The sequence below is a fragment of the Myodes glareolus genome, chromosome 1 (assembly GCF_982192425.1).
Source record: "Myodes glareolus chromosome 1, mMyoGla1.1, whole genome shotgun sequence".
NCBI lineage: Eukaryota > Metazoa > Chordata > Mammalia > Rodentia > Cricetidae > Myodes > Myodes glareolus.
Window position 1 is genome coordinate 33,011,528 of NC_142026.1, and position 23,479 is coordinate 33,035,006.

The 23,479-nt window shown below is 47.8% G+C and overlaps 1 protein-coding gene across 44 annotated transcripts in view; it reads left to right on the plus strand.

Moving 5' to 3' along the window:
- The window catches only part of Lrrfip1 (LRR binding FLII interacting protein 1), a 128,059-nt gene that overhangs the window by 34,399 nt on the left and 70,181 nt on the right, over positions 1-23,479 (plus strand). Inside the window, exon 1 of one of the 44 annotated variants that reach the window (XM_087905423.1) lies at positions 18,382-18,713. The exons of 37 other annotated variants lie outside the window; for them this stretch is intronic. In XM_087905423.1, coding sequence (XP_087761549.1) covers positions 18,648-18,713 — 66 coding nt within the window. In that variant the 5' untranslated portion in view covers positions 18,382-18,647. Of the gene's footprint in view, positions 1-18,381; positions 18,714-23,479 lie in introns of those variants that run through there. 6 more of the 44 variants (XM_087905426.1, XM_048441810.3, XM_085696637.2 and 3 more) reach the window with 6 other exon arrangements.

A 23,479-nucleotide genomic window follows, 5' to 3' on the forward strand; every position in this document is an offset into this window, starting at 1 on the left:
TAATTTTTGTTTTCTCTTGGTATATTATAATTTCTTTTATTATTATCACGTAGAAACCTGTTTGTTTTCTGAGAGACAGAAAAAGGGTGAATCCAGCTAGGAGGGGATGTGGGAAGAAGCTGGGAGGAATAGAGGAAGGATAAATCATCACCAGAATATATTATGTTAGAAAAGGATCTATTTTCAATAAAAGGGAGAAAAGGGGAAGTGTTTATACTTTTGGATGAGAGGCAAACTGATTGCCACGCTGTGGTTACGCTCTACGTGACAGTGAGGGTGGGATCCATTCTCTGCAGGAAATGACAGACATGAATGCTTTAGTCTGCCACCAAGTTACCCAGCTGTGGGTGAGTCTTCTGTCATACAAATGTGACTGGATTTCTATGTTATTGTCACATAATAACATAGAAATGTTATTATTGTTGAAGCCACCACCAACAGTCACGGTAGATTTTTCTGGCCTCTGAGAATCCCTAGGACAATGATGGGTGGCCCAGGCAGAGCTCAGTACAGTGGGCAAACTCTGCAGGGACGAGAACCCAATTCTCCGGGCCAAGACCCTCAAAGGCTCTGCCGCCTCCTACCGCTCACTCCCCAGCACTACCTAGGGTCCGCCAGGGAGGGAAATACTTCTGTCTCGGGTCAAGGTGCATTTTCTCACCATCAGTTACACTTATCTTCTCAAAGGAAGGAGAAACAGAGATGAAGCACAGGCCTGTTTCTGGGGATCGAACTCAGGTCATCAGACTTGGTGGCAGGAACCCTTATGGGCTGAACCATTTCTCTGGCCCCAAAAGAAGTTTTGTGAATATTTATGAGACAGGTGGCATATTCATGTAGTAAGGCAACCCTTTCCCGTCCCGTATCATAGTAGAGCAGGTCTTCCATCTAGGGTATTTCTTCCCATAATCCTCTTGAAAAGCCCACAGAGGAGGTCAAAACTACAAAGCAAATTATATTATCCACCTTTTGAGGACACCGACCCTTTCTTGGAGTACAAGTGTGTAAACTCGGAAAGCATCCAGAGACTGAGTTTCTAATAGAGAGGGAACAGCCTAATTGCAGCTTCAAGGATGCTTAGCCATGGCAGGGCATCCTGATTGACAGGAGATGTCATTTCCTTGGCTCCTTCACACCTGACTTCCTACATAACCAGGATACCAGACATGCAGCAGCTCCCCTGGCTTTCTTCCTGTCTAATTCCTTGCCCACCTAGCCTCAGTGTCATTGCTGTCCCCACCATGGACATGTCCGTGTTTGATTACCGAGTAGTTGAACAGGTCGGCTGCAGTGTGGGAGCGCTCTAGTCATTCTGAGCAGATGGCACTGAGACCTGACATGAGACCCTGGCTGTGGGAAACAGCAGAATGGTACTGGGGGACCTGCTCTGATGATCACCTGAAAAGAAAGGGTGCAGAAGACAACCCGAGATGAGAGCAGTGTCCGTATCTGCTGGCTGTGGCCATGACTGTTGGGTAGGCTCTAAGTTGTACCACCCACAAGTGTCTCCACACTCCTGAGAACAGCCAACCCTCTACAGTTACCACTACACAGCCTCTCCCTCGTAGTGAGAGGAGGCATAGAGTAGCTATCCAAAGCCTCTGAGTGGTGATGGGTGGTATCAACCCCCTCCCCCAAGAGAAGAAAAGCATGAGGAAGAGGGGGGAGGGGGAAGCTTTGCTCTGGACCTGTGCGGCCTTCCAGATGCCTTTGGGACTCTCAGGGCAGGCCGAGGTGGCCAGCTGGCAGCTGCTGAAGCTCAGAGAATTTTGGATCAGGAAAGCAGGTCTTTCTGGTGCTCAGTACCATCTAGGCCACATTTGAAAGCACTAGGGCTGTGAAAGCCCAGGGAGCAAGGGCAACATAGGAAACCACTCTGTGGAGCCCCAGGAATGCTGAGGTGCTCCCACAGAGTGGCCTGGGATGCAAGCTCACCTCTGTGTTATCAGAAGCAGGCCTGCTGCAAAGAATGTACGAAGCTGCTCCAAGCTGTTCCCATCGGTATATCAAATAAGAGCTGAGCAGAAAGACTGTTTTGCAGCCATTGCTTATTATTGTTCTTATTTTGTTTTTGTTTTGATTTTTGAGACTGGATATCACACTTGATGTCTCAGGAGTTTTGGCGTAGGATTCACTCTGTCATCCAGACTGGCTATGAACTTATTGCATGACCATCCTCCTACCCCCACTTTTAGCTCTGGGGCTACGAGCATCAGTTAGCAGCAACACGCTGCCTGCTTGATTGTGTGATTTCAAACCAAAGTTTAATCTCTGGGAGTTTGAGGCCAGCCTGGTCTACAGAGCTAGTTCCAGGACAGCTAGGGACATTATACTCAGAAACTCTGCCTCTAGCCACATTGAAAGACTTTACAAGATTCTTCACCTTGGGTCTGAAAATCCTCCGAGGACCTTCGGGTGGCGTCTCAGAGTTCTGAAACGGAGTGGATTGAACTTAACCTTCAGTGGTGAATGCAAGCCAGAACATCTAGTCCATTAGAAGTGCCTCTGACCTGATCTTCACAGGTTTGATGATGTCTTTTGTCAGTAGCTCCAGTTACTGGTGGAGATTGCTGACATAAGTCAAGGGTTAGTATTGTTGTTGCAGTTAGCTCTGGGGACTTTAGCACATCAATAAGGAAGCAGTCCTGCTCCCAACCCTCCCTCCCCTGAGCTCTGCACGGCCTGTGGGGTTTCTGTGAACCTGACGCTAGAGGGCAGGGAAGAATTGCCCAGCCTACTCTCCTGCAGGCTTCCTGTTTCTCACAGCATTGTCCTAGCAACAGGAGGGTGGCAGCTGGTCGGCTTTCTAGTGTTGTCCGTCTCTGCATTAATAGCTTCAAGAGTCTTTTTGGAATTCTTACTCAGAGACCTGGGTCCTCTCCAAGCCCCTAGGGCCCTGTCACCCAGGCTTTGTCTCCAGTCTTAGCTATTTCCAAAATACTGCCTCTGTGTTCTTTGGGGCCCTTTGCCTTGGCCAGCAGAGCTACAGCACCTGCTCACTTTGTTAAAAATAACCCCGGGCTTTTCTTTGTGCTGACTAGACAGTGACTGATACACTGTGTCAGGGTTGAAAAGATACACTTAGCAAGTATCACACTTCGCAAGTATGCTTGCCAAGAGTCTGATTCCAGTGTAGCACCATTTTGTTTTGTAACTTAGAATATTATTCTGAATGGCTCATGCCTCCCTAGCGTGCCAGAAGGATCCCAGCATCCCTTATACACAAATAAATAGCCAAGTACTGAAAAAGAGAAAGAAAGATAGAAAGAAAGAAAGAAAGACAAAAATAAAATAAATCACAAAATAAACAGTTGCCAGACTAATTAATTAATTACAGTTTCCTAGGCTGTTCATTTTTTCTCCTAGAGAAGATTTGAAAGCCTCTAGAAACACAAAACAAGGATTTATTTTTCTGTCTATTCTTTTTTCATTCTTTCTTTTCAAAGGAGAAGACAGAGGAAAATGAACCTTGTATTGTGTGCCTCTTTAAAAAACAAACAAAAATCAGTGCACACTCATGGAAACCATCAGAAAGAAAAGGCAGTCAAATGACTCTTTCCATCTTCATCAGATCCTTCCCTGCAGGGAACTCTGAAGAAGGAGATTGGGAGGGGGAGGGGGAGACTCCAAGGAAGCAGTGTCTTCCGGTCACAACAGGACTGACATACATCTGACCTCACAGAGACTGTGGCGGTGTGCACAGGGCCTGCACAGGTTGGAGCCAGACAGGGTCCCAGTGCTGAAGGGCTCCCATCCTTAATGGAGGAGCTATCTCCAACTGACATCTGCTTGCAATGAAGTCTCACTGGATATACAGGTGACAGTTAAGAGGCCCTGTGCCCAGCAATGAATGTCCAACTCACAGTGAACTTAATGGCATTTTTGGAGATATTTTTGTCTCATATTGCTTTGTTTGGTTTTCCCCCTTTTGCTTGTGTAGTATGGTTTCCAGTTTTGTGTTTTTATAGGTTTGTTTTTGTGTCTATGTGTGTGTGGTGGGGGGTATTTCTGTGCTTTTTCTTTTTTCCTGATCTTTTTTTTTTCTAAAGAGAAAAAGAAGGCATGGAGCTGGATGGGTGCATGGGGAGAATCAGGAAGGAGATGGAGGGGAAACCATGATCAGAATATAGTGTATTAAAAAGATTATTTCCAAGAAAAAAATAATGCCCTCCTTAAAAAGGAAGAAAGAAATGAAAAAAAGAAAAGGAAGAAAGGAAGGAAAAAAAGAAGGAAGAAAGAAAGACAGAGAGAGAAGAAGAAAAGGAAAGAAAAAAAAGAAAAAGGAGTTCCTTGTATCATCATAAAGATGGCATAGCTCATTTTTCCATGCTTTTTATGTTTTTCATAAATATAATGGTGTACACTTTTTAAGAACTTTATATACTATTATAGTCTTATCACCAATATCATTCCCCTCTGTGTGTGTGAGTGTGTGTGTGTGGTGTGTGCGCATGCACACGCATGCTCATACATGCATGCATGCTTGCATGTCTTGCTCTATCTCTAGCATATTCTTCTAAGACAGGGTCTCTCACTGGACCAGGAGCTATGCTGGTGACCAGAAAGGTTCAGCAGTCCTCCTGTCCCCATGTGCCTTAGCTCAAGGGTTACAGACACGCACAACCCTGCCAGGCTTTTTATGGTTGTTCTGGGGATTTGAACTTAAGTCCTTGTGCTTACATAGTGAGTATTCCTACCCGAAGATCCATCTTCCCTCCCCATCATTGCTTAATGAAGACAGCGTTTATAGACTCTTCCCTGACTGGAAGAGATATAAGTCAGTGTCTTGCACAAACTCGGTAAGGGAGGGGGTCTTCCATCCTCAGCCCCTACTTTTCAAGTTAATTGGTAGTTATCCACATACCACACCAGCTGACTAGTGTCTCCCTGTCTCCCTGGTGGCAGCCTGAATATGCATGTGGAGTCACCAATGATATTCCACTTTTGGGGACTTCAGATGTCCAGAGCTGAGGGTAAGGGTGATTTTAAAACAGAGAGGATGACTGTCTACACTCTCTGAGAACATCTCCCCAGACAGGTTTCCTATGTTTGTGTGTGTGTGTGTGTGTGTGTGTGTGTGTGTCTGATTTTATCTGGTGTCACTAGGAACTCCCACTGTCCTTCTTCTGGTTCCCAGGGGAAGCCTTGCCTGACTTGCTTCTTCCTGTCTTGGTGATGTAACATAAACAGAAGGGTACACTTGCCTTTTAAAAATAGAATTACTTCAATTGTGGTAAAATATGCACAACAAAAATTTACCGTCTTAACGATATATATTTCCTTCTTGCACAACTTAAATATCAGCCCCCATTTCTTCCTCTCCCAGCCTCTGCTACCCACAGTGCCACCTTCTGTCCCTGCGACTCTGACCGCCAGTGGGACCCAGGCTGTGGTGTAGCACACTGACTTGTGCTGAGCAGAAGAGAGAGCCTGGGTTTGATTCTCAACATCCCAAAACCAAATTTAAAAACCACTCAGGAGCTCGTGCAGCGGCAGTCATGTGACCCTCATGGATTGCAGACAGACTCTGATGTCTTCAGAGTTGGTGCACCTTTGACCTTGTGCTAGATTCCCCTTCCTTTCTGAGGCTGAATGGTCCCCACTGTATGGATCAGCTATACTTCAGCTATCTGTAGATCACATCCATGTACAATGAGCATCTGAGTTAAATGACATCTTTGACATTTTAATCTGGATTCCTTGCCATCGTTTTACCCGATATTGTTGAACCTGAGGCACACGTCTCCTTGCTACCTCCTGCTCCCTTGTTTCTGTCTCCTCTCCTCCCATGCCTTTTTGACTTCTCATAGAGATGCATATGCTAAAGTTAGAAATTAACAAAGAGCAATATTAAAGAGTTGGGCACTGAGATGGCTTAGTGGGTAAAAGTGCTTGCCTTGCAAGCCTGGTGACCTGAGTTCAATTCCCAAAACCCACAATGAAAGGAGGGAACTGACTACAGCTTCCCGTGACTTCCACACACATGCTATGGCGTGTGCATCCTTGCACATACATGCACACACACAACAATAATAACAAATGTGTTTTACCTTAGCCATGGATCTGGAATAGTCAAAAATGGGTGACGTTGTGTTTTGATAATTATAGGCGATTGGAATTGAAGAGTTGGATGTTTTTTATTTTTTTCGTAGTCTGAAATGATTGTGTCTCTGTGTAACCACCGCCCCCTTGAAAACCTCTACCAGGCTGGGGAAATGGTTCCGTAGATAAAATATTTGTCCAGCGGGCATGAAGACCAGATTTTAGATATCTAGTGTTCACATAAAAGTCAGGTGGGTGTGGCGACCCACCTGTGATTTTTGTGCTCTGGAGATGGAGGTGAGGTCCCAGGGTAAGCTGATTAGTTAGACTAGTCGCATCTTCCTTCTCTGGGTTCACGGAGAGACCCTGCATAACTCGGTAAGATGGAGAAAGACACCAGATATCTGCTTTGGCCCACCATGCGCACACATGCGCCGACATATATGGGACACACACATGCACACACATGCATAGAAACAAGCATCTCAACTGTGGGAGGGTCTCTTTACCCAAAGGGGGAAGTTATGATCTTCTGTTACCCAGCCCCATTCTTTAGAAACAAGTCATAACTCCGTATCTGGCTGGTGAAGCCCAAAAGATTTTTGAGATTGCATCGCAACAAGGAAGTGAGGTGCCTCACTGAAGTAACCAGCAACAAAGTTCAGGCCTCTTCCTCCAGAAAAGCAATGTGGTTAGTCAAACCTGGAGCCTTGACTTGACTGATGTTCATGGTACTGCGGGTACCAGGGCTCCTCCAGTCTGGGGGTCATGAGCTCAGGGCCAGATAGGAGCCTCGCTGGGTGGGACAGGAATGAGGTGCAGGTTTAACTGGGACACAGGTTGCTACCACATTCTTTGTAAGTTGTGACTGATACAACGAATGCAGGTTGAATTTTCCTTCAGCTGTTTTGTGCTGGGATGACACAGACCAACTGGGCTACACTCGGCATTGTTAGAACTACAGCTCACCTAGCCCTTGTAAACCCTATGAACTAGGTACCGTTACTGCTCCCATTTTACAGACAAGGGTCATACAGGCAGGTCACCCTGCCCAGAGCTGGAGATTACCATCAGGTCATGGTAGCCCCAGAATCTGTGCACTTTGTTATGGTTCACGGTGCCCTTCTGCAGAGCACAGTGGCACCCTAACTTCGACTATACCAACAACTCCCTGACTTCAGGATGGCTCTGTCTCCAAGTTGCTCCATCTGTTTATCTTTTGCTGTTCACAATTAGATCTTCTCCTCTCGACAAGAGTGTCTTGTTTGTTTCCCTTTGGAGCCTGACTATTATGCTATTCTCTACCTGCTTGGTCTGCAATTTTAGAATCTGTTTAAGGTCTCCCAACCCAGATTCTTGTCCTGCCTTATTACAATGCAGGCCCTAGCTCTCAAAGCCACTGTGTCTTCCTTGTCCGTAGAGTGTCAAGGTTGAGATCCCAGCAGTTTTGAAACCGTGGCACTAGAATTCTGGTCTTTAGATCACTGGGAAAATAAGCAACCTAACTACACAAAGGAAGAGATGAAAATTTAATTTTAAAAATATTTTATTTTAAATCATGTGTGTACACCTGCACGCGGGTATCTGAAGAGGCCAGAAGACAGCACGAAATCCCCTGGAGCTGGAGTTACAGGTGATTGTGAGTGTCCCAGTGTGGGTACTGGGAACCAAACTTTGGTCCTCTTCAACAACAGCCTATGCCGGACTAGAGAGATGGCTCAGTGATTAAGAGCACTGACGGTCCTTCTGCAAGACCCGGTTTCAATCCTCAGCGCCCATATGGCAGCTCACAACTGTCTGTAATTCCACTTCCAGAGGGCCTGACACCTATGGCAAAACACCAATGCACATAAAATAAAAATAAATAAATTAAAAAAGAAAAAAAACAGTGCACTTAAGTGCTGAGCCATCTCTCCAGCCCTTAGGTAAAAAAATGTTAAGGCCTCAAGATTATGTTTATGTCTCATCTAAAAAGTCCTTCTATACCTGAGAGTTTATAGTAACATAAACAAAAGACCCACACTTCCCTGTGGCCTACCATCAGAATTTTCTTTTAATAGTAGGGAAAATGTAAGATTTGATCCAAAGTCACACATAGGAATTAAGAACTCTACCAGGGGTCAGGTGAGAAAGAAAGGTGACCCAGCAGATAAATACGCCATGAAGCCTCAGGTCCCAAGTTCAATCGCCGGGATCCTCATGGTGGAAGGTGAGAACTGACTCCCAGAGGTCCAGAAGTTGTCCCCTGACTTCCACGTGCACAGTGGCATATAAACACCCCAAAACACACACACACTAAATGGATCTAATAAAAATTTAAAAATAAATAAAATACGCAAGGCCTGCAGGAGGAGCACTGAAGTGACCCCCTGGAGGAATGACCACACTGAATGGTGCAAAGAAGAAAATTCCTCCTCAGTGAGAAAAACCCACGTTAAAACTATTAATTTTTAATAGCTCTTAATAGTTATTATTAATCATTAGTTATTATTAATCCCATCCCTGAATAATTTATAAATACAACAAACTTCAAACAAAATACTTGCTTAGAGGGAGGGTTGGTTTAAAGCTTAACAAACAGGCTCTCCACTTAATCTGGAAGAACAACTCAGCCAAGACATTTCTGCAAAAAGGTAGGGAAGGTGGTTTTTACTTGTGTTGTAGCCCCTGGGCTCTGCTCAAACAAAGTCTTTCCTGCCTCTATTCAGACATTTTCAGTGGGCCTTCCCGGCTTCCAGGATAAAGTTCAGGTGTCAGAGCACAAGGAACTATAAAAAGAGCCTGCTGACATTATCTAAGGGAAGCAGCCTAGCGCTCATACTTCGGCCTCTACCTGGGGCCGCCTGGTGTTTTTTCCGCATTTCCCTTCAGCTGCTGTATGCAGACATTGTCAGTCATAACACATTTGTCTAGAAACCGAGACACCAGAAGCCGGGCCTTGGACATAGCCCAAGGCAAAGGCAGAATTCTGGGCTTAAAGAATGGCAGCTGCCTGAAAAGGGGCCAAAGCTTCCCGAGAGCCCCCAAAGGCCAACAGAAGCTTTCAACCCCATCCAAAGCTCATCAAACGACACTGGACTTGGTGCAGGACCTCTCTAACCTGGGTATAATCTGTGACTTCAGAGATGCTCTCTGGAAGGAGAAAAGGGTGTGTGTGTCAAACAGAGTGAACTGGGAGTCAAGCAGCATCTGTGTGTGCTGGTCCCTGTTCTGTGTGACCCTCCTGGCAGTCCCCTGTGGTAGCAGCGACTCTCCACAAGGAAGTGCAGAACAGGACTTCCAAACTCTGCCAGGGAGCTTGACACCCCCTATTCTCTGTTAGGGTGCAGGACTGCCAGCCTCTATTCTCTGATTAGGACTGGTCTGAGGTGCCAGGACACTAAGCCCAATTTTTGCCCTCCTCACTTTGGTGCTTTCTCTACCAACCCACCTGTAGGATCACGCCCATAACTTCCACATGGCCACACAGCTTCCAAAATCTCAGTTCTCAGCTCCCTATCCTAGGCTGCCCCTTGTTGGGTTCCCAGTGCTGGCTTTCAGTCTCTTCCTGATAACAGCTTTGCTTTGGAGTTCGTACTCCATGTATCCTAGAACAGCAGTCAACGATGTGTTCTTGCCTTTCCACCCTCTTCAATAGGGTTGTGTCTAGCCATGGTCTGTGAGACCCTGGCATCTCTGTAGCGATCAGTAAGTCAGTGTCCTCCCCCACTGTGGGTGTTTGGGGGTAAATTCAGTTCTCCTCTATCTCAGGGATTCTCAACTGAAGCCAGCTGACAATGTCTAGAGACAGTCTACGTGGCTGTGCTGGGGTGGAGGGTATGGCTGGCCAGGGTACTTCTCCAGATAGCCTCCCAAAACAAATCATTTGATCACCAAGTGTCAGTAAGGTTGACCTTGAGAAAGCCAACTCTATACTTAAGCTGGCCTCCCCCAGAGTCCAACACCCATACAACACTAATGCGCTGCTGCTACTACAGCAGAGACAAGGGGAGGGGCGCCTCATACTCTAAATAGCTGCAGTTAGACAAGATGGTCAGAGGAGATCCTTTATTTGGAAACCCTCTCGTGGGCTCAGGGCCACGCCCTTCCATTATGCAAAGGCAGCTAGCTGCCCTAGTGAGCCGGGCGTGCATAAAGGTGACGTGGTCAGGAGTGGCTATTTGATCTCCAGTTTTTCCAGAATTTCCACTCCTGTGCCAAGCATGCTAGTCCAGATGCTGTTCCCTGTCCAAGAGCTCAGGAGGCTCACCTAAAGCCATCCTCTTCCGATGGTGAGGTGTTTCCCCTCTGTACAAAGTCTTCTCGACACGCATCCAGTTCGCAGGAGCCAGAAAGGTACAAGGCGATCGAGACCCGGCAGATTTCTGTAGTCTGGTAGTTTTGACTCATCTGAGCTATAATTTCAGGGCTGGCATGCAAGAGGAGCCTTTATATATTTGAGTGTGGGCCTGCATTCTTAGGAGTCTGTTGAAGTGGGTTTCGTCTTTGTTTTCCTTTGAGGGAGTTCACTTGGGTAGATTTTGGGGATACTATTTGAGGGACGGGGACCTTCAGCTGGAAGGTTATTCACTTACATTTTTTTGTAAACCTTTGACTTCATCTTCGGGATCCTTCAGTCTCCTTGGTTACTATGGCTACCCTGTAATGTCAGCTTATAAATGAGGTCTTCTATCCCCTGTGCTTCCTCTCTGAGAATGACACTTGTCAATCATATGTGTAGCCTAGTTGACTTTTAATGTCTCAGGTAGTAAAGATTTACGCTGAGATCTGATTTTTAAGGATCGTCTATATATTTTCTAGAATATTAAACTCACAGGCAGGATCACTAAGGCACTCTAAATAGTACTTGGAAAAGCATTATTACTTTTTTAAAAAAAAAAAACTGGTGTTTTCTATTTCATCTACATTGAAGTCTTTAAATTACTTCTTGCCCTTGGGTAATTGGTTATCCAAGGACTGCAACCCTGAGCAGAAATATTTGTCTTCCCATGCCACTGTTTATTGTCAGAAACACCTTGAATGGATTATTCTTTGAGCAAAAATAGCTACATTTTCCTTTGCTATCAAGTTGATCTAGTGGGCTTTTTCTCTTTCTTTCTTTTTTTTTTCCCCGAGTTTGTGCCTATATGGCAGAGGAATACGGGAGAGTTTAGTAGTTTTGGTTGCAGCACTTTTAGGAGAGCATTGGGTGGGATTTGTGGTGCATTGTATCCATGAGCAGCAGACTTGGTTTCCTTTGGAGGTGTTTATTGGTTGGGTCCTACAATGAAGGGGAAGCATTTCTGTGATGGTTTTTGACATGGCTTCAGGGGTCACCAGTTCTGAGGGGTGGCTTGGAAAAATACATTTGGATTCCTGCACTCTTTGAGATGGGGGTAGACTCAGAGTGACATGAATTGGAAATTTTCTCCATGGGATCCTCAGTCACCCCATGCAACTTGACGGGCTTGATGGGGCTCCCCAGAAAGGATTCTGCCTCCCAGTACTGGCAATGGTGTGACCCCACCCCCCACCCCGTGCTGTTCTCAGTACTGGCAATGGTGTGAGCCCCCACTGTTCTCAGTACTGGCAATGGTATGACCCCTACTGTTCCTGATACTGGCAATGTTGTGACCCACACACACACGCTGTTCCCAGTAGTGGCAATGGTGTGAGCCCCCACTGGTCAGTTCAGAACCCTGACAACTCCCCTATTTCTGACCTCCTGCCCCAACCTTGCCTAAACCTGTCTTCAACCAAGAGCAGAGCTTCTCATCGCCTCCCCCCACCCCAACCACTCAGGTTTGAGTCTCTTAACTTCACCCCAACCCCATTCACACAGGCCCTTTCTCAGACTTGGCAGCTCGTGGTCCTCCTGTCCCTTCCCTCCTCCTGTTCTCCCGTGGACAGTCTTTCTCTGAGCTGCTTCCCAACATCCCCAGCTCCATCTTTTCTCATTCTCAGCTTTCAGACAGCCTCAAATCTCATCCATCCTTAAAACCCTCTGGACCAGAGGCTAGAGAGATGCTCAGCACTAAGGAGCTGGCTGCTCTTGCAGAGGACATAGGTTTGATCCCTAGCACCTACTTGGTGCCTCACAGTCATCCTTAACTCCAGTTCCAGGAAATCTGACACCCTCTTCTGGCTTCTGCGAGCAACAGGGACACAGACGGATATGTAGCCAAAACACTCATACACGTAAAATAACTTTTAAAAATTTAGAAACCCTGTGCACCAACAAACAAATCTCTCACACCCCAACCCCTCCCTCTAGCCCTGCCTTTCTCCCAGGCTTAGGTCCCGGGCTCTAACAACAGAATGCAGTAATCACTATTTTTCTCCTTGTAGATTAAAGGCTCTCTCGACTTTGTTCTCTTTGCTTCCAGGAGACACCTCTGCTTTCTGTTTAACTAGCCCTTCTCTGTCTTAGCTTGTTCCCGGGCCATTAAATGTGGGAGTTCCAAATTACTTCTCCCAGCCTTGTTCTCGTTTCACCACACGGCCAGTCCCTGACATCACCCTTGACTGGCCAGTGCTCTAGGCTAACTTTTGAAGGTTTCTGTTCCCACCTGCCACAAAAATACAAAATACTTAAAGATCGACGAACTGAATGGCCATGGTGACTCATGTCTCTAACCCCAGCACTGGGATGCCTAAGGCAGGATGATTTTCACAAGTTCGAAATCAGACTAGGCCACAGAGTTCCAGACCAGCTCCCATTGGCCAGGCGGTGGTGGTGCACGCCTTTAATCCCAGCACTCGGTAGGCAGAGGCCGGTGGATCTCTGTGAGTTCAACACCAGCCTGGTCTGCAAAGTGAGTTCCAGGCTAGCCTGTTACACAGAGAAACCCTGTCTCTAAAACACAAAGAAGAAGAAGAAAGGAAAAAACCAAAGAGTTCATGATAACCTATGAAAAGTCTCCCTTTTATTAGGAGAACCATCCTTTTGTGCCTCTGTCCACCCATTTATCATGTATGAAGTGTCCATCTGTCCCAAACAATGAGAACATGAAGCCATTACTGAACTATCCATTGCAGCCTGATAGGGGAGGGGCTGAGCACAGGGCAGCTTGAGAATGAGGGGACTCTGGCATGAAGCCCAGCCCAGGAGTTGGTTGGCACAGTAGCAACCAGCTTGCTGTTGTCTTCCAGCTCTCAGGTTCCAGGATCAGCTCTCTGCTGGAGGTGTCCAGGACTGTAGCTTGTGCTGGGTGCTGGCTTGGGATACCACTCTTCCCAGACAATGAGTCGGATGATCCCACTCTCCCATTCAGTGATACTCCAAGTAAGGCCTCTGATATTCATGGGAGATTCCATCCTGGACCTCGGTATGTTCACTGCCATGCCAATGGCCTTAGATGGGTAGTGGGGTTATGTTGGGGGACCCCATCTCCTGACAAGCCTCACAACTAGCGGTGGCGGGTGAGGGAGAGTGTCACACGTCCATGAGAGGTGAAGAAGGCACTGAGTGAGACTGACCTTGTGACCTGTGAACTTTACTATAAGAAGGGATTCTATTGGCTGATAAACAGAACTCGGGGCTAGAGCCTAGAGGGAAAGTCTGTGATAAGTACAAGGGGAGATTCTATTGGTGAAGGATGCAAAGGACCTGGGACCTCTTTCTGAGGAATGTGTTCTATTCACTGAAGGGTTGGGGCCTCAGTAATGCTCGGGATATTGGGGGGATTCAGGTGGAGGCTGAGAATAGGCTGAGAATCACCAAGTTGATTGATTTCTTTCTCACTCTGGTACTCCAAGTGATCAGACATCATTCATTTCCTTCACTGGAAGAAAACAGGCCCGCATGATTGATAATCCTGGTTTCTCCAGTGCTTTTTCTAAGCTGTGCTTCCTCCAGGGCTACTAGTCCAGGTTAAGCCCAGAGAGACAGTCCAAGGGCTCCCTGAGTCTCGTGACTGCCTCCTCCCAAGTGAGGACCTATGGGTGTGTGGTAGGGAGCACCTCTGGACATGTACCATGAAAAGATGTTTAGGGGCTGGCTCCCCTCCTCCAACATGTCTGTGGACCAGTCAAACACTTTGTGGGCCTTAGTGTGTGTGTCAAGTGTTTTGTAAACAGAAGGTGCCATACAAAGCCTGGGTGATGTCCTGAACCACAGTTTCCATAACATATGATCACAACTATGGTTTTTAGGCAATTGTCTAAGGATTCAAATGAAGTAAGAGCGTACATGTGAGCACATTGTGTGTGCAAGCCATTAGAGGTGTTTACCCTGTTGTCCATCATCCATGGGGCTGCCAATTCATTTCTGAAAAAACAAGCATTAGGGTGTGATGGAGAGAAATGATTTCATGTTGGCTACCTGATTAATGGGGAGACTGAGAGCCACTCTGCCTTCCCTCTGCCTCTGCTTTCTGTGGTCACCCTACAGCCAAAACCACAGAGGAAGGCAAAGCTGGTGAGCCTAACAACAGATGCCAGGGAGACAGAGTAAACTGGGCTTGGGTGGAGCCCCAGTCTGGCTCACTCTGTGGCTGAGCTGGTTAGTGTGCTGTGATCCTTACGGTCCTTCAACAATGCAGGCCATTGTATTTACCTTTTGTTCCTTTCTCAGGAGTCCCTTTTAAAATTGGGCTCCTGGGCATGATCTTGTACACCTGAGAACTGATGTTGAGCCTCTAGGCTTTCCTTTAAGAGATCACAGAGGACACACCCACCACACACACATACCAACCCCCTCACATATACTACATACACACATACACCACAACACACATACACATATATATGTACCACACATACCAGACACACATACATCCACCAAATACACACATACCACACATTAAATACACACAACGCACATACTAGACACATACACACACACCACACACTACACCACACAGACACCACACACACTACATACACATACCACACACACTAGACACATACACACACACCACACACACACATACACACCACATACCACACACACACACACACACACACACACACACACTATAAGCTGGTAGAGACAGATCTTTCCCAAAGTCACTGTGTGCTCACAGAAAGAGATCCAGTGTTTAAATAGTGTCAGCAAATCTGTGAGCTCACGGGTTAGTGCGTGGCCATATGGAAAGAGGTGCAACTGCAAAGCTAGCTTGTTAGGAATGGCTGGCCTTCGATCATGTTTTCCAAAAGGAGAAAACTGAATTGAATCACACACCTCACAGCTCTTTATATAAAACCCCAGGGCATGGAGGCACATCCCTGTAACCCCCGCACTCTGGAGGTGGGGGGAACAGGAGAATCCAGAGTTTGAGGACAACCTCAGCTATATGAGACTATCTTAGAAAAGAAAAGAAAAAGACCTTTGATACCACCAGCTTGCCAGCCCAGTGGATGAGGCTCCTCTCGGGCTTTCAAAGGTGTCCGGGGGCTCCTCGTTGGATGTGTTCATGTCTTTAGGTGACTTGAGTTTCTTCAAGACAAAAGCTTTTCTATTGTTCTGCTAAGACACTTCTACTGGGGTGAAAATTTTGTGTTGAGGTACACATCCCATTCTACTGAGTGTCACTCTCGTTCACCACCCCCCCCACACCCCATCCAGAAGTTAGTAGATTCCCTTCACATTCATTACCCTCACTGTGACCTTGCAAGATAGAGAGGCTAAAGGAAGGGCATCAAATTATTGGAAGACAACTTTGAGCCTCTGTACTTTATTAGAACATAGGTTGATTTGATTTATTTACTTTTTTTTTTTTTTTTTTTTTTTTTTTTGGAGGCAGAATCAAACTCTGCAGCTCTGACTGTCTTGAAACTTGCTGTATAGACCACGGTGGCCTAGAACTCAGAGATCTGCTTGCTTCTGTGGCACTAGTACTGGGTGGGGTCCTCTTTTTTTTTTTTTATTTGACATTTCAGTTTGCCAAGGCCAGCTTCAAACTTGATATAAAAAGCCAAGGAAGGCTTTCAACTCTCAGTCCTCCTGCCTTTACCTCCCAAGTAGATTACAAGCATGTACAGCCAGGCTAGGCCCTAGAATTTAGATTTAAATGCCACCACCAAGGGTAGTGGCATATGGACTTCCATATGGACTTCCACACTTTTGGAGCTGGGAACTGCTTACAGCCACCAGTCAAGGCAGGATGGGCTCACCTAAGTCAAAATATGGCACCCTCCTTTCTAAGAGAGCAGGGTGTTGGGGTGGCAGCTGCCATAACATGCCGCACTCTGCGGAGCCACGTGTCTCGTGTGTGCACTGCAGTTCTACGGCTGGTGGTATTCCTTGAGCCTAGGAGTCTCACCACCTGACTCCCTCCCATAGCTTTGAGGAGGGGTGCAAGGGCGGGGCTTGCAGATTTTCCCCTTCTTAGGTCTGCCTCACCTCACTGGCTCAGTCCAATCCTCAGCCATCTTAACTTATGGCCCAGCTTCCTCTCTGCAGTGGCAGAGGAGGCAGCAATGGGTGGGTGAGGTTCTTGCCAGAGGATTTGGGGGCAGCAAGGACACAGTGTTCTGTGTTTCTTTGCTGGACTCCTGGACAAAGAAGTTTGCTTATGAGCTTGTTAGAAGCCAGTGGATATCTTGGGGGCTGGAGAAATGCTCCCGATGTCAGCAACCAATGTCTTCAGGTATTGTCTGGGGACAGGCAAAACAAACAATGCCTGCCCCTGGGCTACAATGGTGTGGGTGTCCCAGCTTAGAATCTATCTGCCTATCTAGATCAGAATACACTAGCAGGACTCTGTTATTAACTGGCCCCCACTCTCACCTGTAAAGTTAGACCTAGTAGTGTACCCCACATAAATACCACCAACCTTTGCCATTACAATGCTATCTAAAACTATTCTTTCCAATTATTTGAACTTTGTAGAATCAAGAACTTTAAACTGGTGTTTGCAAAATGTTATATTGAGACACTTGCTGGAAGTCAGTCCTCTCTTTCGCAGGAAGCTTTCCCAATCTGAGATGCTTCATCAAAGTTCAGTGCGATGTCTTTCAACTTGCACTTTTTCCCAAAGCCACACCCCTTCATACATAAGCCACGCCCCCTTTGTCCATAAAACACGCCCCTTCATCCCTAAACCACGTTTTCTGCTCTCTCTTCATCCTTTCCGGCCAAGTTCTTCTGCTTTCAGAAACCATCTTCTCTGGGCCCACCAGAAGCACTGCCCAGAGACGTGGTGTCAGAATGCTGATCCACACGCATAGGCCAGTGCACACATGTATTCATTGTTACCAAGAAATTTGTCAGCCAGGTTGAGAATAGGGAGCCATAAAACTCAGATGTGACCCTGACTTCTCCAGAATCTTTCTGGTGACTTCAGAAAAGAAAAACAGGCCGAGGGTTCCTGTTGCTTTTCTTTTGAGCCTAAAGAAGGTCTTTTAGGGTGGAGAAAACACTTCACCCAGGTCTGCTGCGTGGGCTGTGGGGAGATAACGCAGCCGGGATCGGTTTAGGGCAAAATCCGTGCAGTTTCCTTTGGGTTGCTTCAGTCCATAGGGTACAAAATTGGAATCTTATGGTTACTTGCCCTCGTGATGTTAATTTTAAGTCAGCGGTACTCCCGCCCAGTGGACGTGGAAGACGTGTGCTAGGAGTTGGGTCAGTGTCCTGCGTGGAGACCAGTTTCTCGCCGCAGCCCGTCAGAACAGCACCAAAGACTGAATAGCGCAGATGCGGGCTCCAGACACCGAATCTTCGGGATAGCGACTGTCACCAGGGGCTGATGCTCTCTTCTGTCCTGATTGTAAGGGACGGTAGCTCTGTGGTTCCCAAGGTTGAACCAGCTCAAAAGACCACTGCAGCGGGGGCAGCTACGCTTGGGCAGAGGCTGGTGCGCTGTGGTTCTAGCTCAAGCCACGCGTGTCCTAAGGGAAGGCGCCCTTCCCAAGGCCTGGGCTAGTCTCCCAGGCTGACTCAGCCGTGGGACAGCCAGGGCGTGGTTGCGGGTGGAGTCCCTAGGGTCATTCCCCTCCGCCTTTCTCTTGTCAGCCACAGGGACTGGGTGGTAATTGATGGCACCGCAGCCGACTAGTCAGGAGCAATCTGAGTGGGGAGGAAGGCGGATCCGGAGGTTCTGAGGCAGAGCAAAGGGAGGAGCATGGGCGGGACCGTGGAGGAGGAGCGTGGGGGTCCCTGGTGGGCGGATTCGGGTGGACCTCATGGAAGGAGCGCTTGGGTTGAAAGTGCCCTCGTGGGTTGTGGGTGAAGCGAACGGCTGAAGGGGGAGGATGTGGACGCGTGGAAGGAGCGTGAAAGGCAGACGGACCCCCCGGTGGGTGGGTCTGGGGAGGAAGGGGCAAACCTCCCTGGAAAGAGCGCGGGAAAGGGGCTGGGAAGGAAGGAGTGGCGGGCACAGGGTGGGTGGGGCGTGGGGGCGGAGTTAGGCGGGGAACGGGCGGAGTGTGCCCGGGGCTCCTCTCTTGCCACCCCCACCCCCGGCCCGGGGCCACCTGCGCCCCGCCCTACCGGCCGCACCCCAGCTGGGGAACCAAGAAGCCGGCTGTCCGGGTTTCGTGTGCGCCGCGGGGATCATCGCGAGTTCTGCCTCTGCCTGGACGGCTGTCCTGGATCCGGAAATGTGGCTTCTCTGAGAGCCCTCCGACTGAGCGGGTCTGCGGCGCGAACTCACGGGTGGGAAGTTGGTCTGTAGTCCGGCAAGATGACCAGCCCGGCGGGCACACAGAACCAGGAAATTGACTGTCTGAGCCCAGAAGCGCAGAGACTGGTAAGAGGAACACGCGGTTCAGTCCTGTGCCTGTCAGTGTCCCCCTCCCCCCGCAGAGCTGTGTCCCCCTGAAGGCTCTATGGTCAAGGGCAGTGACCCCCCTCGGCGGCTGGGATCCTGCTGGAACAGAGGCGGGTGGGCTTTGCCAGAGTCGTTAGAAAATCCTGAGGACAGGTGGTTGGCCGAGAACAAGATATCTGCAGGTGGCGCTCTGAAAAGTTTTGCGTCCCAGCGCCTCTCTCAAGGACGAAAAGGAGCGTGGTCTTACCCTCCGCCCCTGGTGATGGTCTCTAGGCAGACTCTGCCCAGCTGACTGGCTCTGGCCTGGATCCAACCGAGATCTGAGATCTGAGTGTGGTGTAGCGTTTCACACGGAACTGCGAGTTTGGTATTTTACAAAGCACAGCACCCAGGAACTGGGCCCTCATCCGGAGGCACCAGCTTCCCTGGAGTGACTTGGAGGGTTTGCAGGCTCTTGACCTTAGGAACACCTCCCTCAAGGATCCAGGAACCTAAATCCACTTTGGCGGGTGTCAATCTCTGGTGTTTCCCTTACCGAACTTAACTTGTGGTGGGAAAGGAGTAGTTTGGCCTTAAAATTGGGAACCAGCGAATTGGGAATCTTAGGTTCCCGCCTGTAGCTTATGGTTTTTAGCTTGGGGGCTGGGAGTTGAGACCGGAGCAGACTACCTAACCCAAACTAGTTTTAAACTCCCAGATCCTCCCGTCTCAACTCTCCACTGCTGGGCTTTCAGGCCACCACCTTCCCACCTCCCCCATTGCTATGGTTGCTTATGAATAGGAATGTTTAAAAGCTAAAGGTACTCTTTGAAACAATGTATTTTTATGGAGTTAGTACTAGAGAAATAAGAAGATCCAAGGTTCCCCCTTGGTCAGGTTTTTGTGAGTCCCAGTAACTCATTCACCAGGTAGGAGCTAATCCTGCATTGTCTGTGGGATACTCACAATGAGGCTGCTTTGTTTGACTGGGAAGGTGTAAATTTTGATATCAGTGATAGACTGGAAAAGTCAGGTCCTTGCTGAGGACTGTCCTGTTCGCGTGTCTTAGTATCCCTCCCCCCACCCTCCTCCACACTGAAGTTTTGTCAGTAATTTGGTTTTTTGAAGCTAGTCTGTCAACTGTGGGCCTAGGGAGGGAACCTGCAGGGCCACTTTGGAACCCTCTTCAGGCCAGTCTTGAGATCAGGGAGGAGGGAAAGCTTCTGAGACGGTGGTTTCAGAAAAGAGGCCGAGGCACACCATAGAAGGCAAGAATGGGGAGGAAGTCAGCCCTGGGCTTGTGCTAACGTACAGGAACCAAGTGCCAGAGTCCTGGGCAAAGAGAAGAATAAACAGCTAAACACAGAGAACAGCATGTAAGGAAGGCAGGGAAAGGCCCAAGAGCTGGGGACTCCCCCACCAACTCCCAGCTACTCAATACTTAGAGCCTGTCTGGCACCCAGGCAAGATACTGCCCAGCAGGAGGACGCTGGAACCAGGTCCTCTTCCAAGTGCTCATTGGTCTGATCGAGGCCCACCCTCCCTTCCAGAATCCAGGAAACACAGAGCACTAAAGAGTGAGTGAATGTTTATATGTAAGATTACGGCAGAATTCATCTAGCAGTGAGCCCTGCCCTGTCCTAGGCGAGCCTATTTTTAGTCTTTCTATCGCTCCTTAATGTAATGTAACCTTCATGCATCGCTCAAAAGCCCCTTCCAGGCATTTGATGGAGGACTGCTACCTAACCAAAAAAAAAAAAATGGTCAATGACTCCTCTTACCCCACTAAAATCTAACAGTGCTGAATTCTGGAACATATTTGGTCCTAGAATATTCTAGGAGGAAATTATGACTCTTTAAGAGGTTTACAAAACAGTAGCAGAAACTTTGTACAGGAGAACACAGAAAAAGAAACAAAATGTGGCCCCTGTTTATGAGGCTAATGGCCTGTTGGGAAGGAAGTGTGTAGGGGCATGACAATGGCCGGTGTGTTAGAAGGGGGGCCACCCAGCTGCCTCGGACCCTGGGTTGAGCATGTAACTGGAGACCAGCAGTGACCATTACAGAATGGTTTTTGTGTTCTGTAGTTAGTGCCTCTGGCTCTTAGGAGCAAGGCTCTCCCGGTGGGCAAGGGCTGGATTAAATGGTTTTGAGAAGACAAAAGGAAACAGAGAGAAGGTGAGCCCCCCTCAGTCCAGAGAGAGCTGTGACAAACAAGATTGGAGCAGAGAGTGCGGTGCAGACCTGGATGCCTGCAATGCTGACACTCAGAGGCTGGGTCAGAAAGAACTCCAGTTCTAGTCCAGCCTGGGCATAGACAGACTCTGTTTCTAAACAGAAAACTCTTAAAGTTTTCTTTATGGCTGCATGGATGGCTGGCTCCAGAAGAGGGCTTCAGATCCCCCGAACTAGAGTTATAGACAGATGCAAGCCACCATGCAGATGCTGGAAATTGAACTCCGGGTACAGTGCTCTCAACCACCACGCCATCTCTCTAGCCCCAAACTGGCATTCTTATACTTCCGTAACACATGGATGAGCACTGACCCTGAAAGGAGCCAGTCCGTACCTTTTGATAGAAGGGTAGAAGTTGGCCCTACCAGGCGTGGTCCACAGGCAGGCTGTCTATGAATGCAGCCCTCCATAAAAAGCATAAACTTACTTAAAACACTAGGAGTTTTTTTGCTTTGTTTTGTGACTCATTCACAGGGTTCTCGAACATGAACTGTGTATGTGACATTGTGTCACAATAGAGCCCCTGTCAGGGGAAACCTATATCTCAACCCCCAGGTTTGGGAACTGGGGGTATCGACTGACATTTTCAGTGTGTTGTTTCCCCGAGTAAAGATAGATAAATAAATAAAGAAACAAATAAATAAATGAAACAAAACAATAGACCTGAAATAGACCTAAGAAATTGTAAGTTCTTTTGAGTTGTAGATCTGAAGCCATTTGTTTTGTTTTGTAGCCTGACTTATTACGTGTGTGTGTGTGTGTGTGTGTGTGTGTGTGTGTGTCCCAAACACGCGTTCTCTTTCTCTCTTTCTTCCTCTCCCCCCCCCCCCCCCGGAAAGGCCCCTCTCAGCCACCACTGCAGGCAGATGTAGGTTGGCTCTGAAACACTGACTTCATCTGCTTCCTGGCTTGGGAAGCATAGGGACCTTGAAAACCCTGCAGCAGGTCTGGGTCACCTGCCCTGGTCCTACTTGCTGACCACACAGGTCAGCTGCTCCCTGTCACTGCTGGAGCCAGGCTCATCCCTGTCAGAGGCCATGGCTACCAGGCCATTCCCAATATCAGCTCCAATATCAAACTTTCCCAGTACAGGAGACCCCAAAATGCAGTAAGAAAGGTCAGGAACTACGATGGAAGCAAATATCTTTACTTATAGTATGCTTGGGAGACAGCGGAGACGAAATTTCCCTGTTACTCCAGGTTAGTTTCTGTTTAGCATAACAGCTCACATAACGGACGCCTCCTTTGCAAACTGCAGAAGGCTTAGGGTTCCGTCACCGCCTACTCCCAAGGAGAGCAGGAAATTGGGTTGCTTGTGGTGGCCAAGTCTCAGCACAGTTGACTGACTGGCATGTAACCTGCTTAGAGTGAGATTCCTAGTCAGTTAGTCGGGCAGAACCGGGCCAGGCCTTGGTACCACGTATTTGCTCTTCAAAAGGCAATGAACCGCAGGGACAGCTGTGACTCAGACCAGAGGAGCTGTTTGTGACTGGTTACTCAGATGCCACAGTTCCCAAAATTCCACTCAATTTAAAGGATTAACCTTAGAGCACAGAGGCCTTTCCTTGCAGTTTCGGGAAGGGGGGGGGGTGCGAGAGAGAGGGTGTGTGTTATGGTGGTCGGGGAGTGCCTTTAGTACCTGACTGCTTGAACTGGAGTCCGCCAGTTCCAGTTTTTGTTTTAAAGGAGGCTTTCTTTCTTAGGATGGACTTACGGTATTGGGACAGTAGATATAGTTGCGTGGATTGACTTCCTTCTCCCAAATTAGGTCAAACATTAATGTGAATACACCCTAGAATTAATTCAGAATTGCCAAGTGATTGCTAACCACTGCCACAGTTACCTGCCTCAGGGGTAAATTCCAGAGCCACCAATAAAGGTAGAGACAGCGCCAAAAACCAACTAAGCCACGCCCAGCCGTGCTACTGTGCATTCTACCTTAAGATCTTTAATCTTTAATCTTAAGATTTTTAGATCCCTTGGATCTAAAGTATGGCCACTTTATAATAAAGAAGTAACTCACCTTAAGTTACTGGAAGGAGAGTTTCTTTTTAATGCCCTCACTTGTCTTTTTTCTTCAAAGTAGCAGTTTCTTTTTTTTTAATGTATTTTTACTTTTTATACATGTATGGGTGTGTGCATTGCACACATAAATAAAGAATGTCAGAAGAGGAGCTCAGATCCCTTGGAGCTGTAGTTACAATGATTGTTAGGGTCTCCTCACCCTGCCAGCCTAATGTGGGTGCTGGGATCTGAACTCTAGTCCTCAAGGTTTGTCAACAAGTGCCTGTAACCGGAGAGTTATCTCTCTCCCCAGCTCTGTGTGTGTATGTACGTGTGTGTGTAATTTTTATTATTATTTTGTTGGAGGGGAATGGGTGTGTGTGCCACAGCAGATGTATAGAGGCCAGAGGACAACTTTATAAAGTTAGTCTTGGCTTCTACCTTCACGTGGTTCCAGGAATTGAACTCGTGTCTCCGGGCTTTCATGCCAAGTGTCTCTACGCACTGGACCATCTTGCTGACCCACC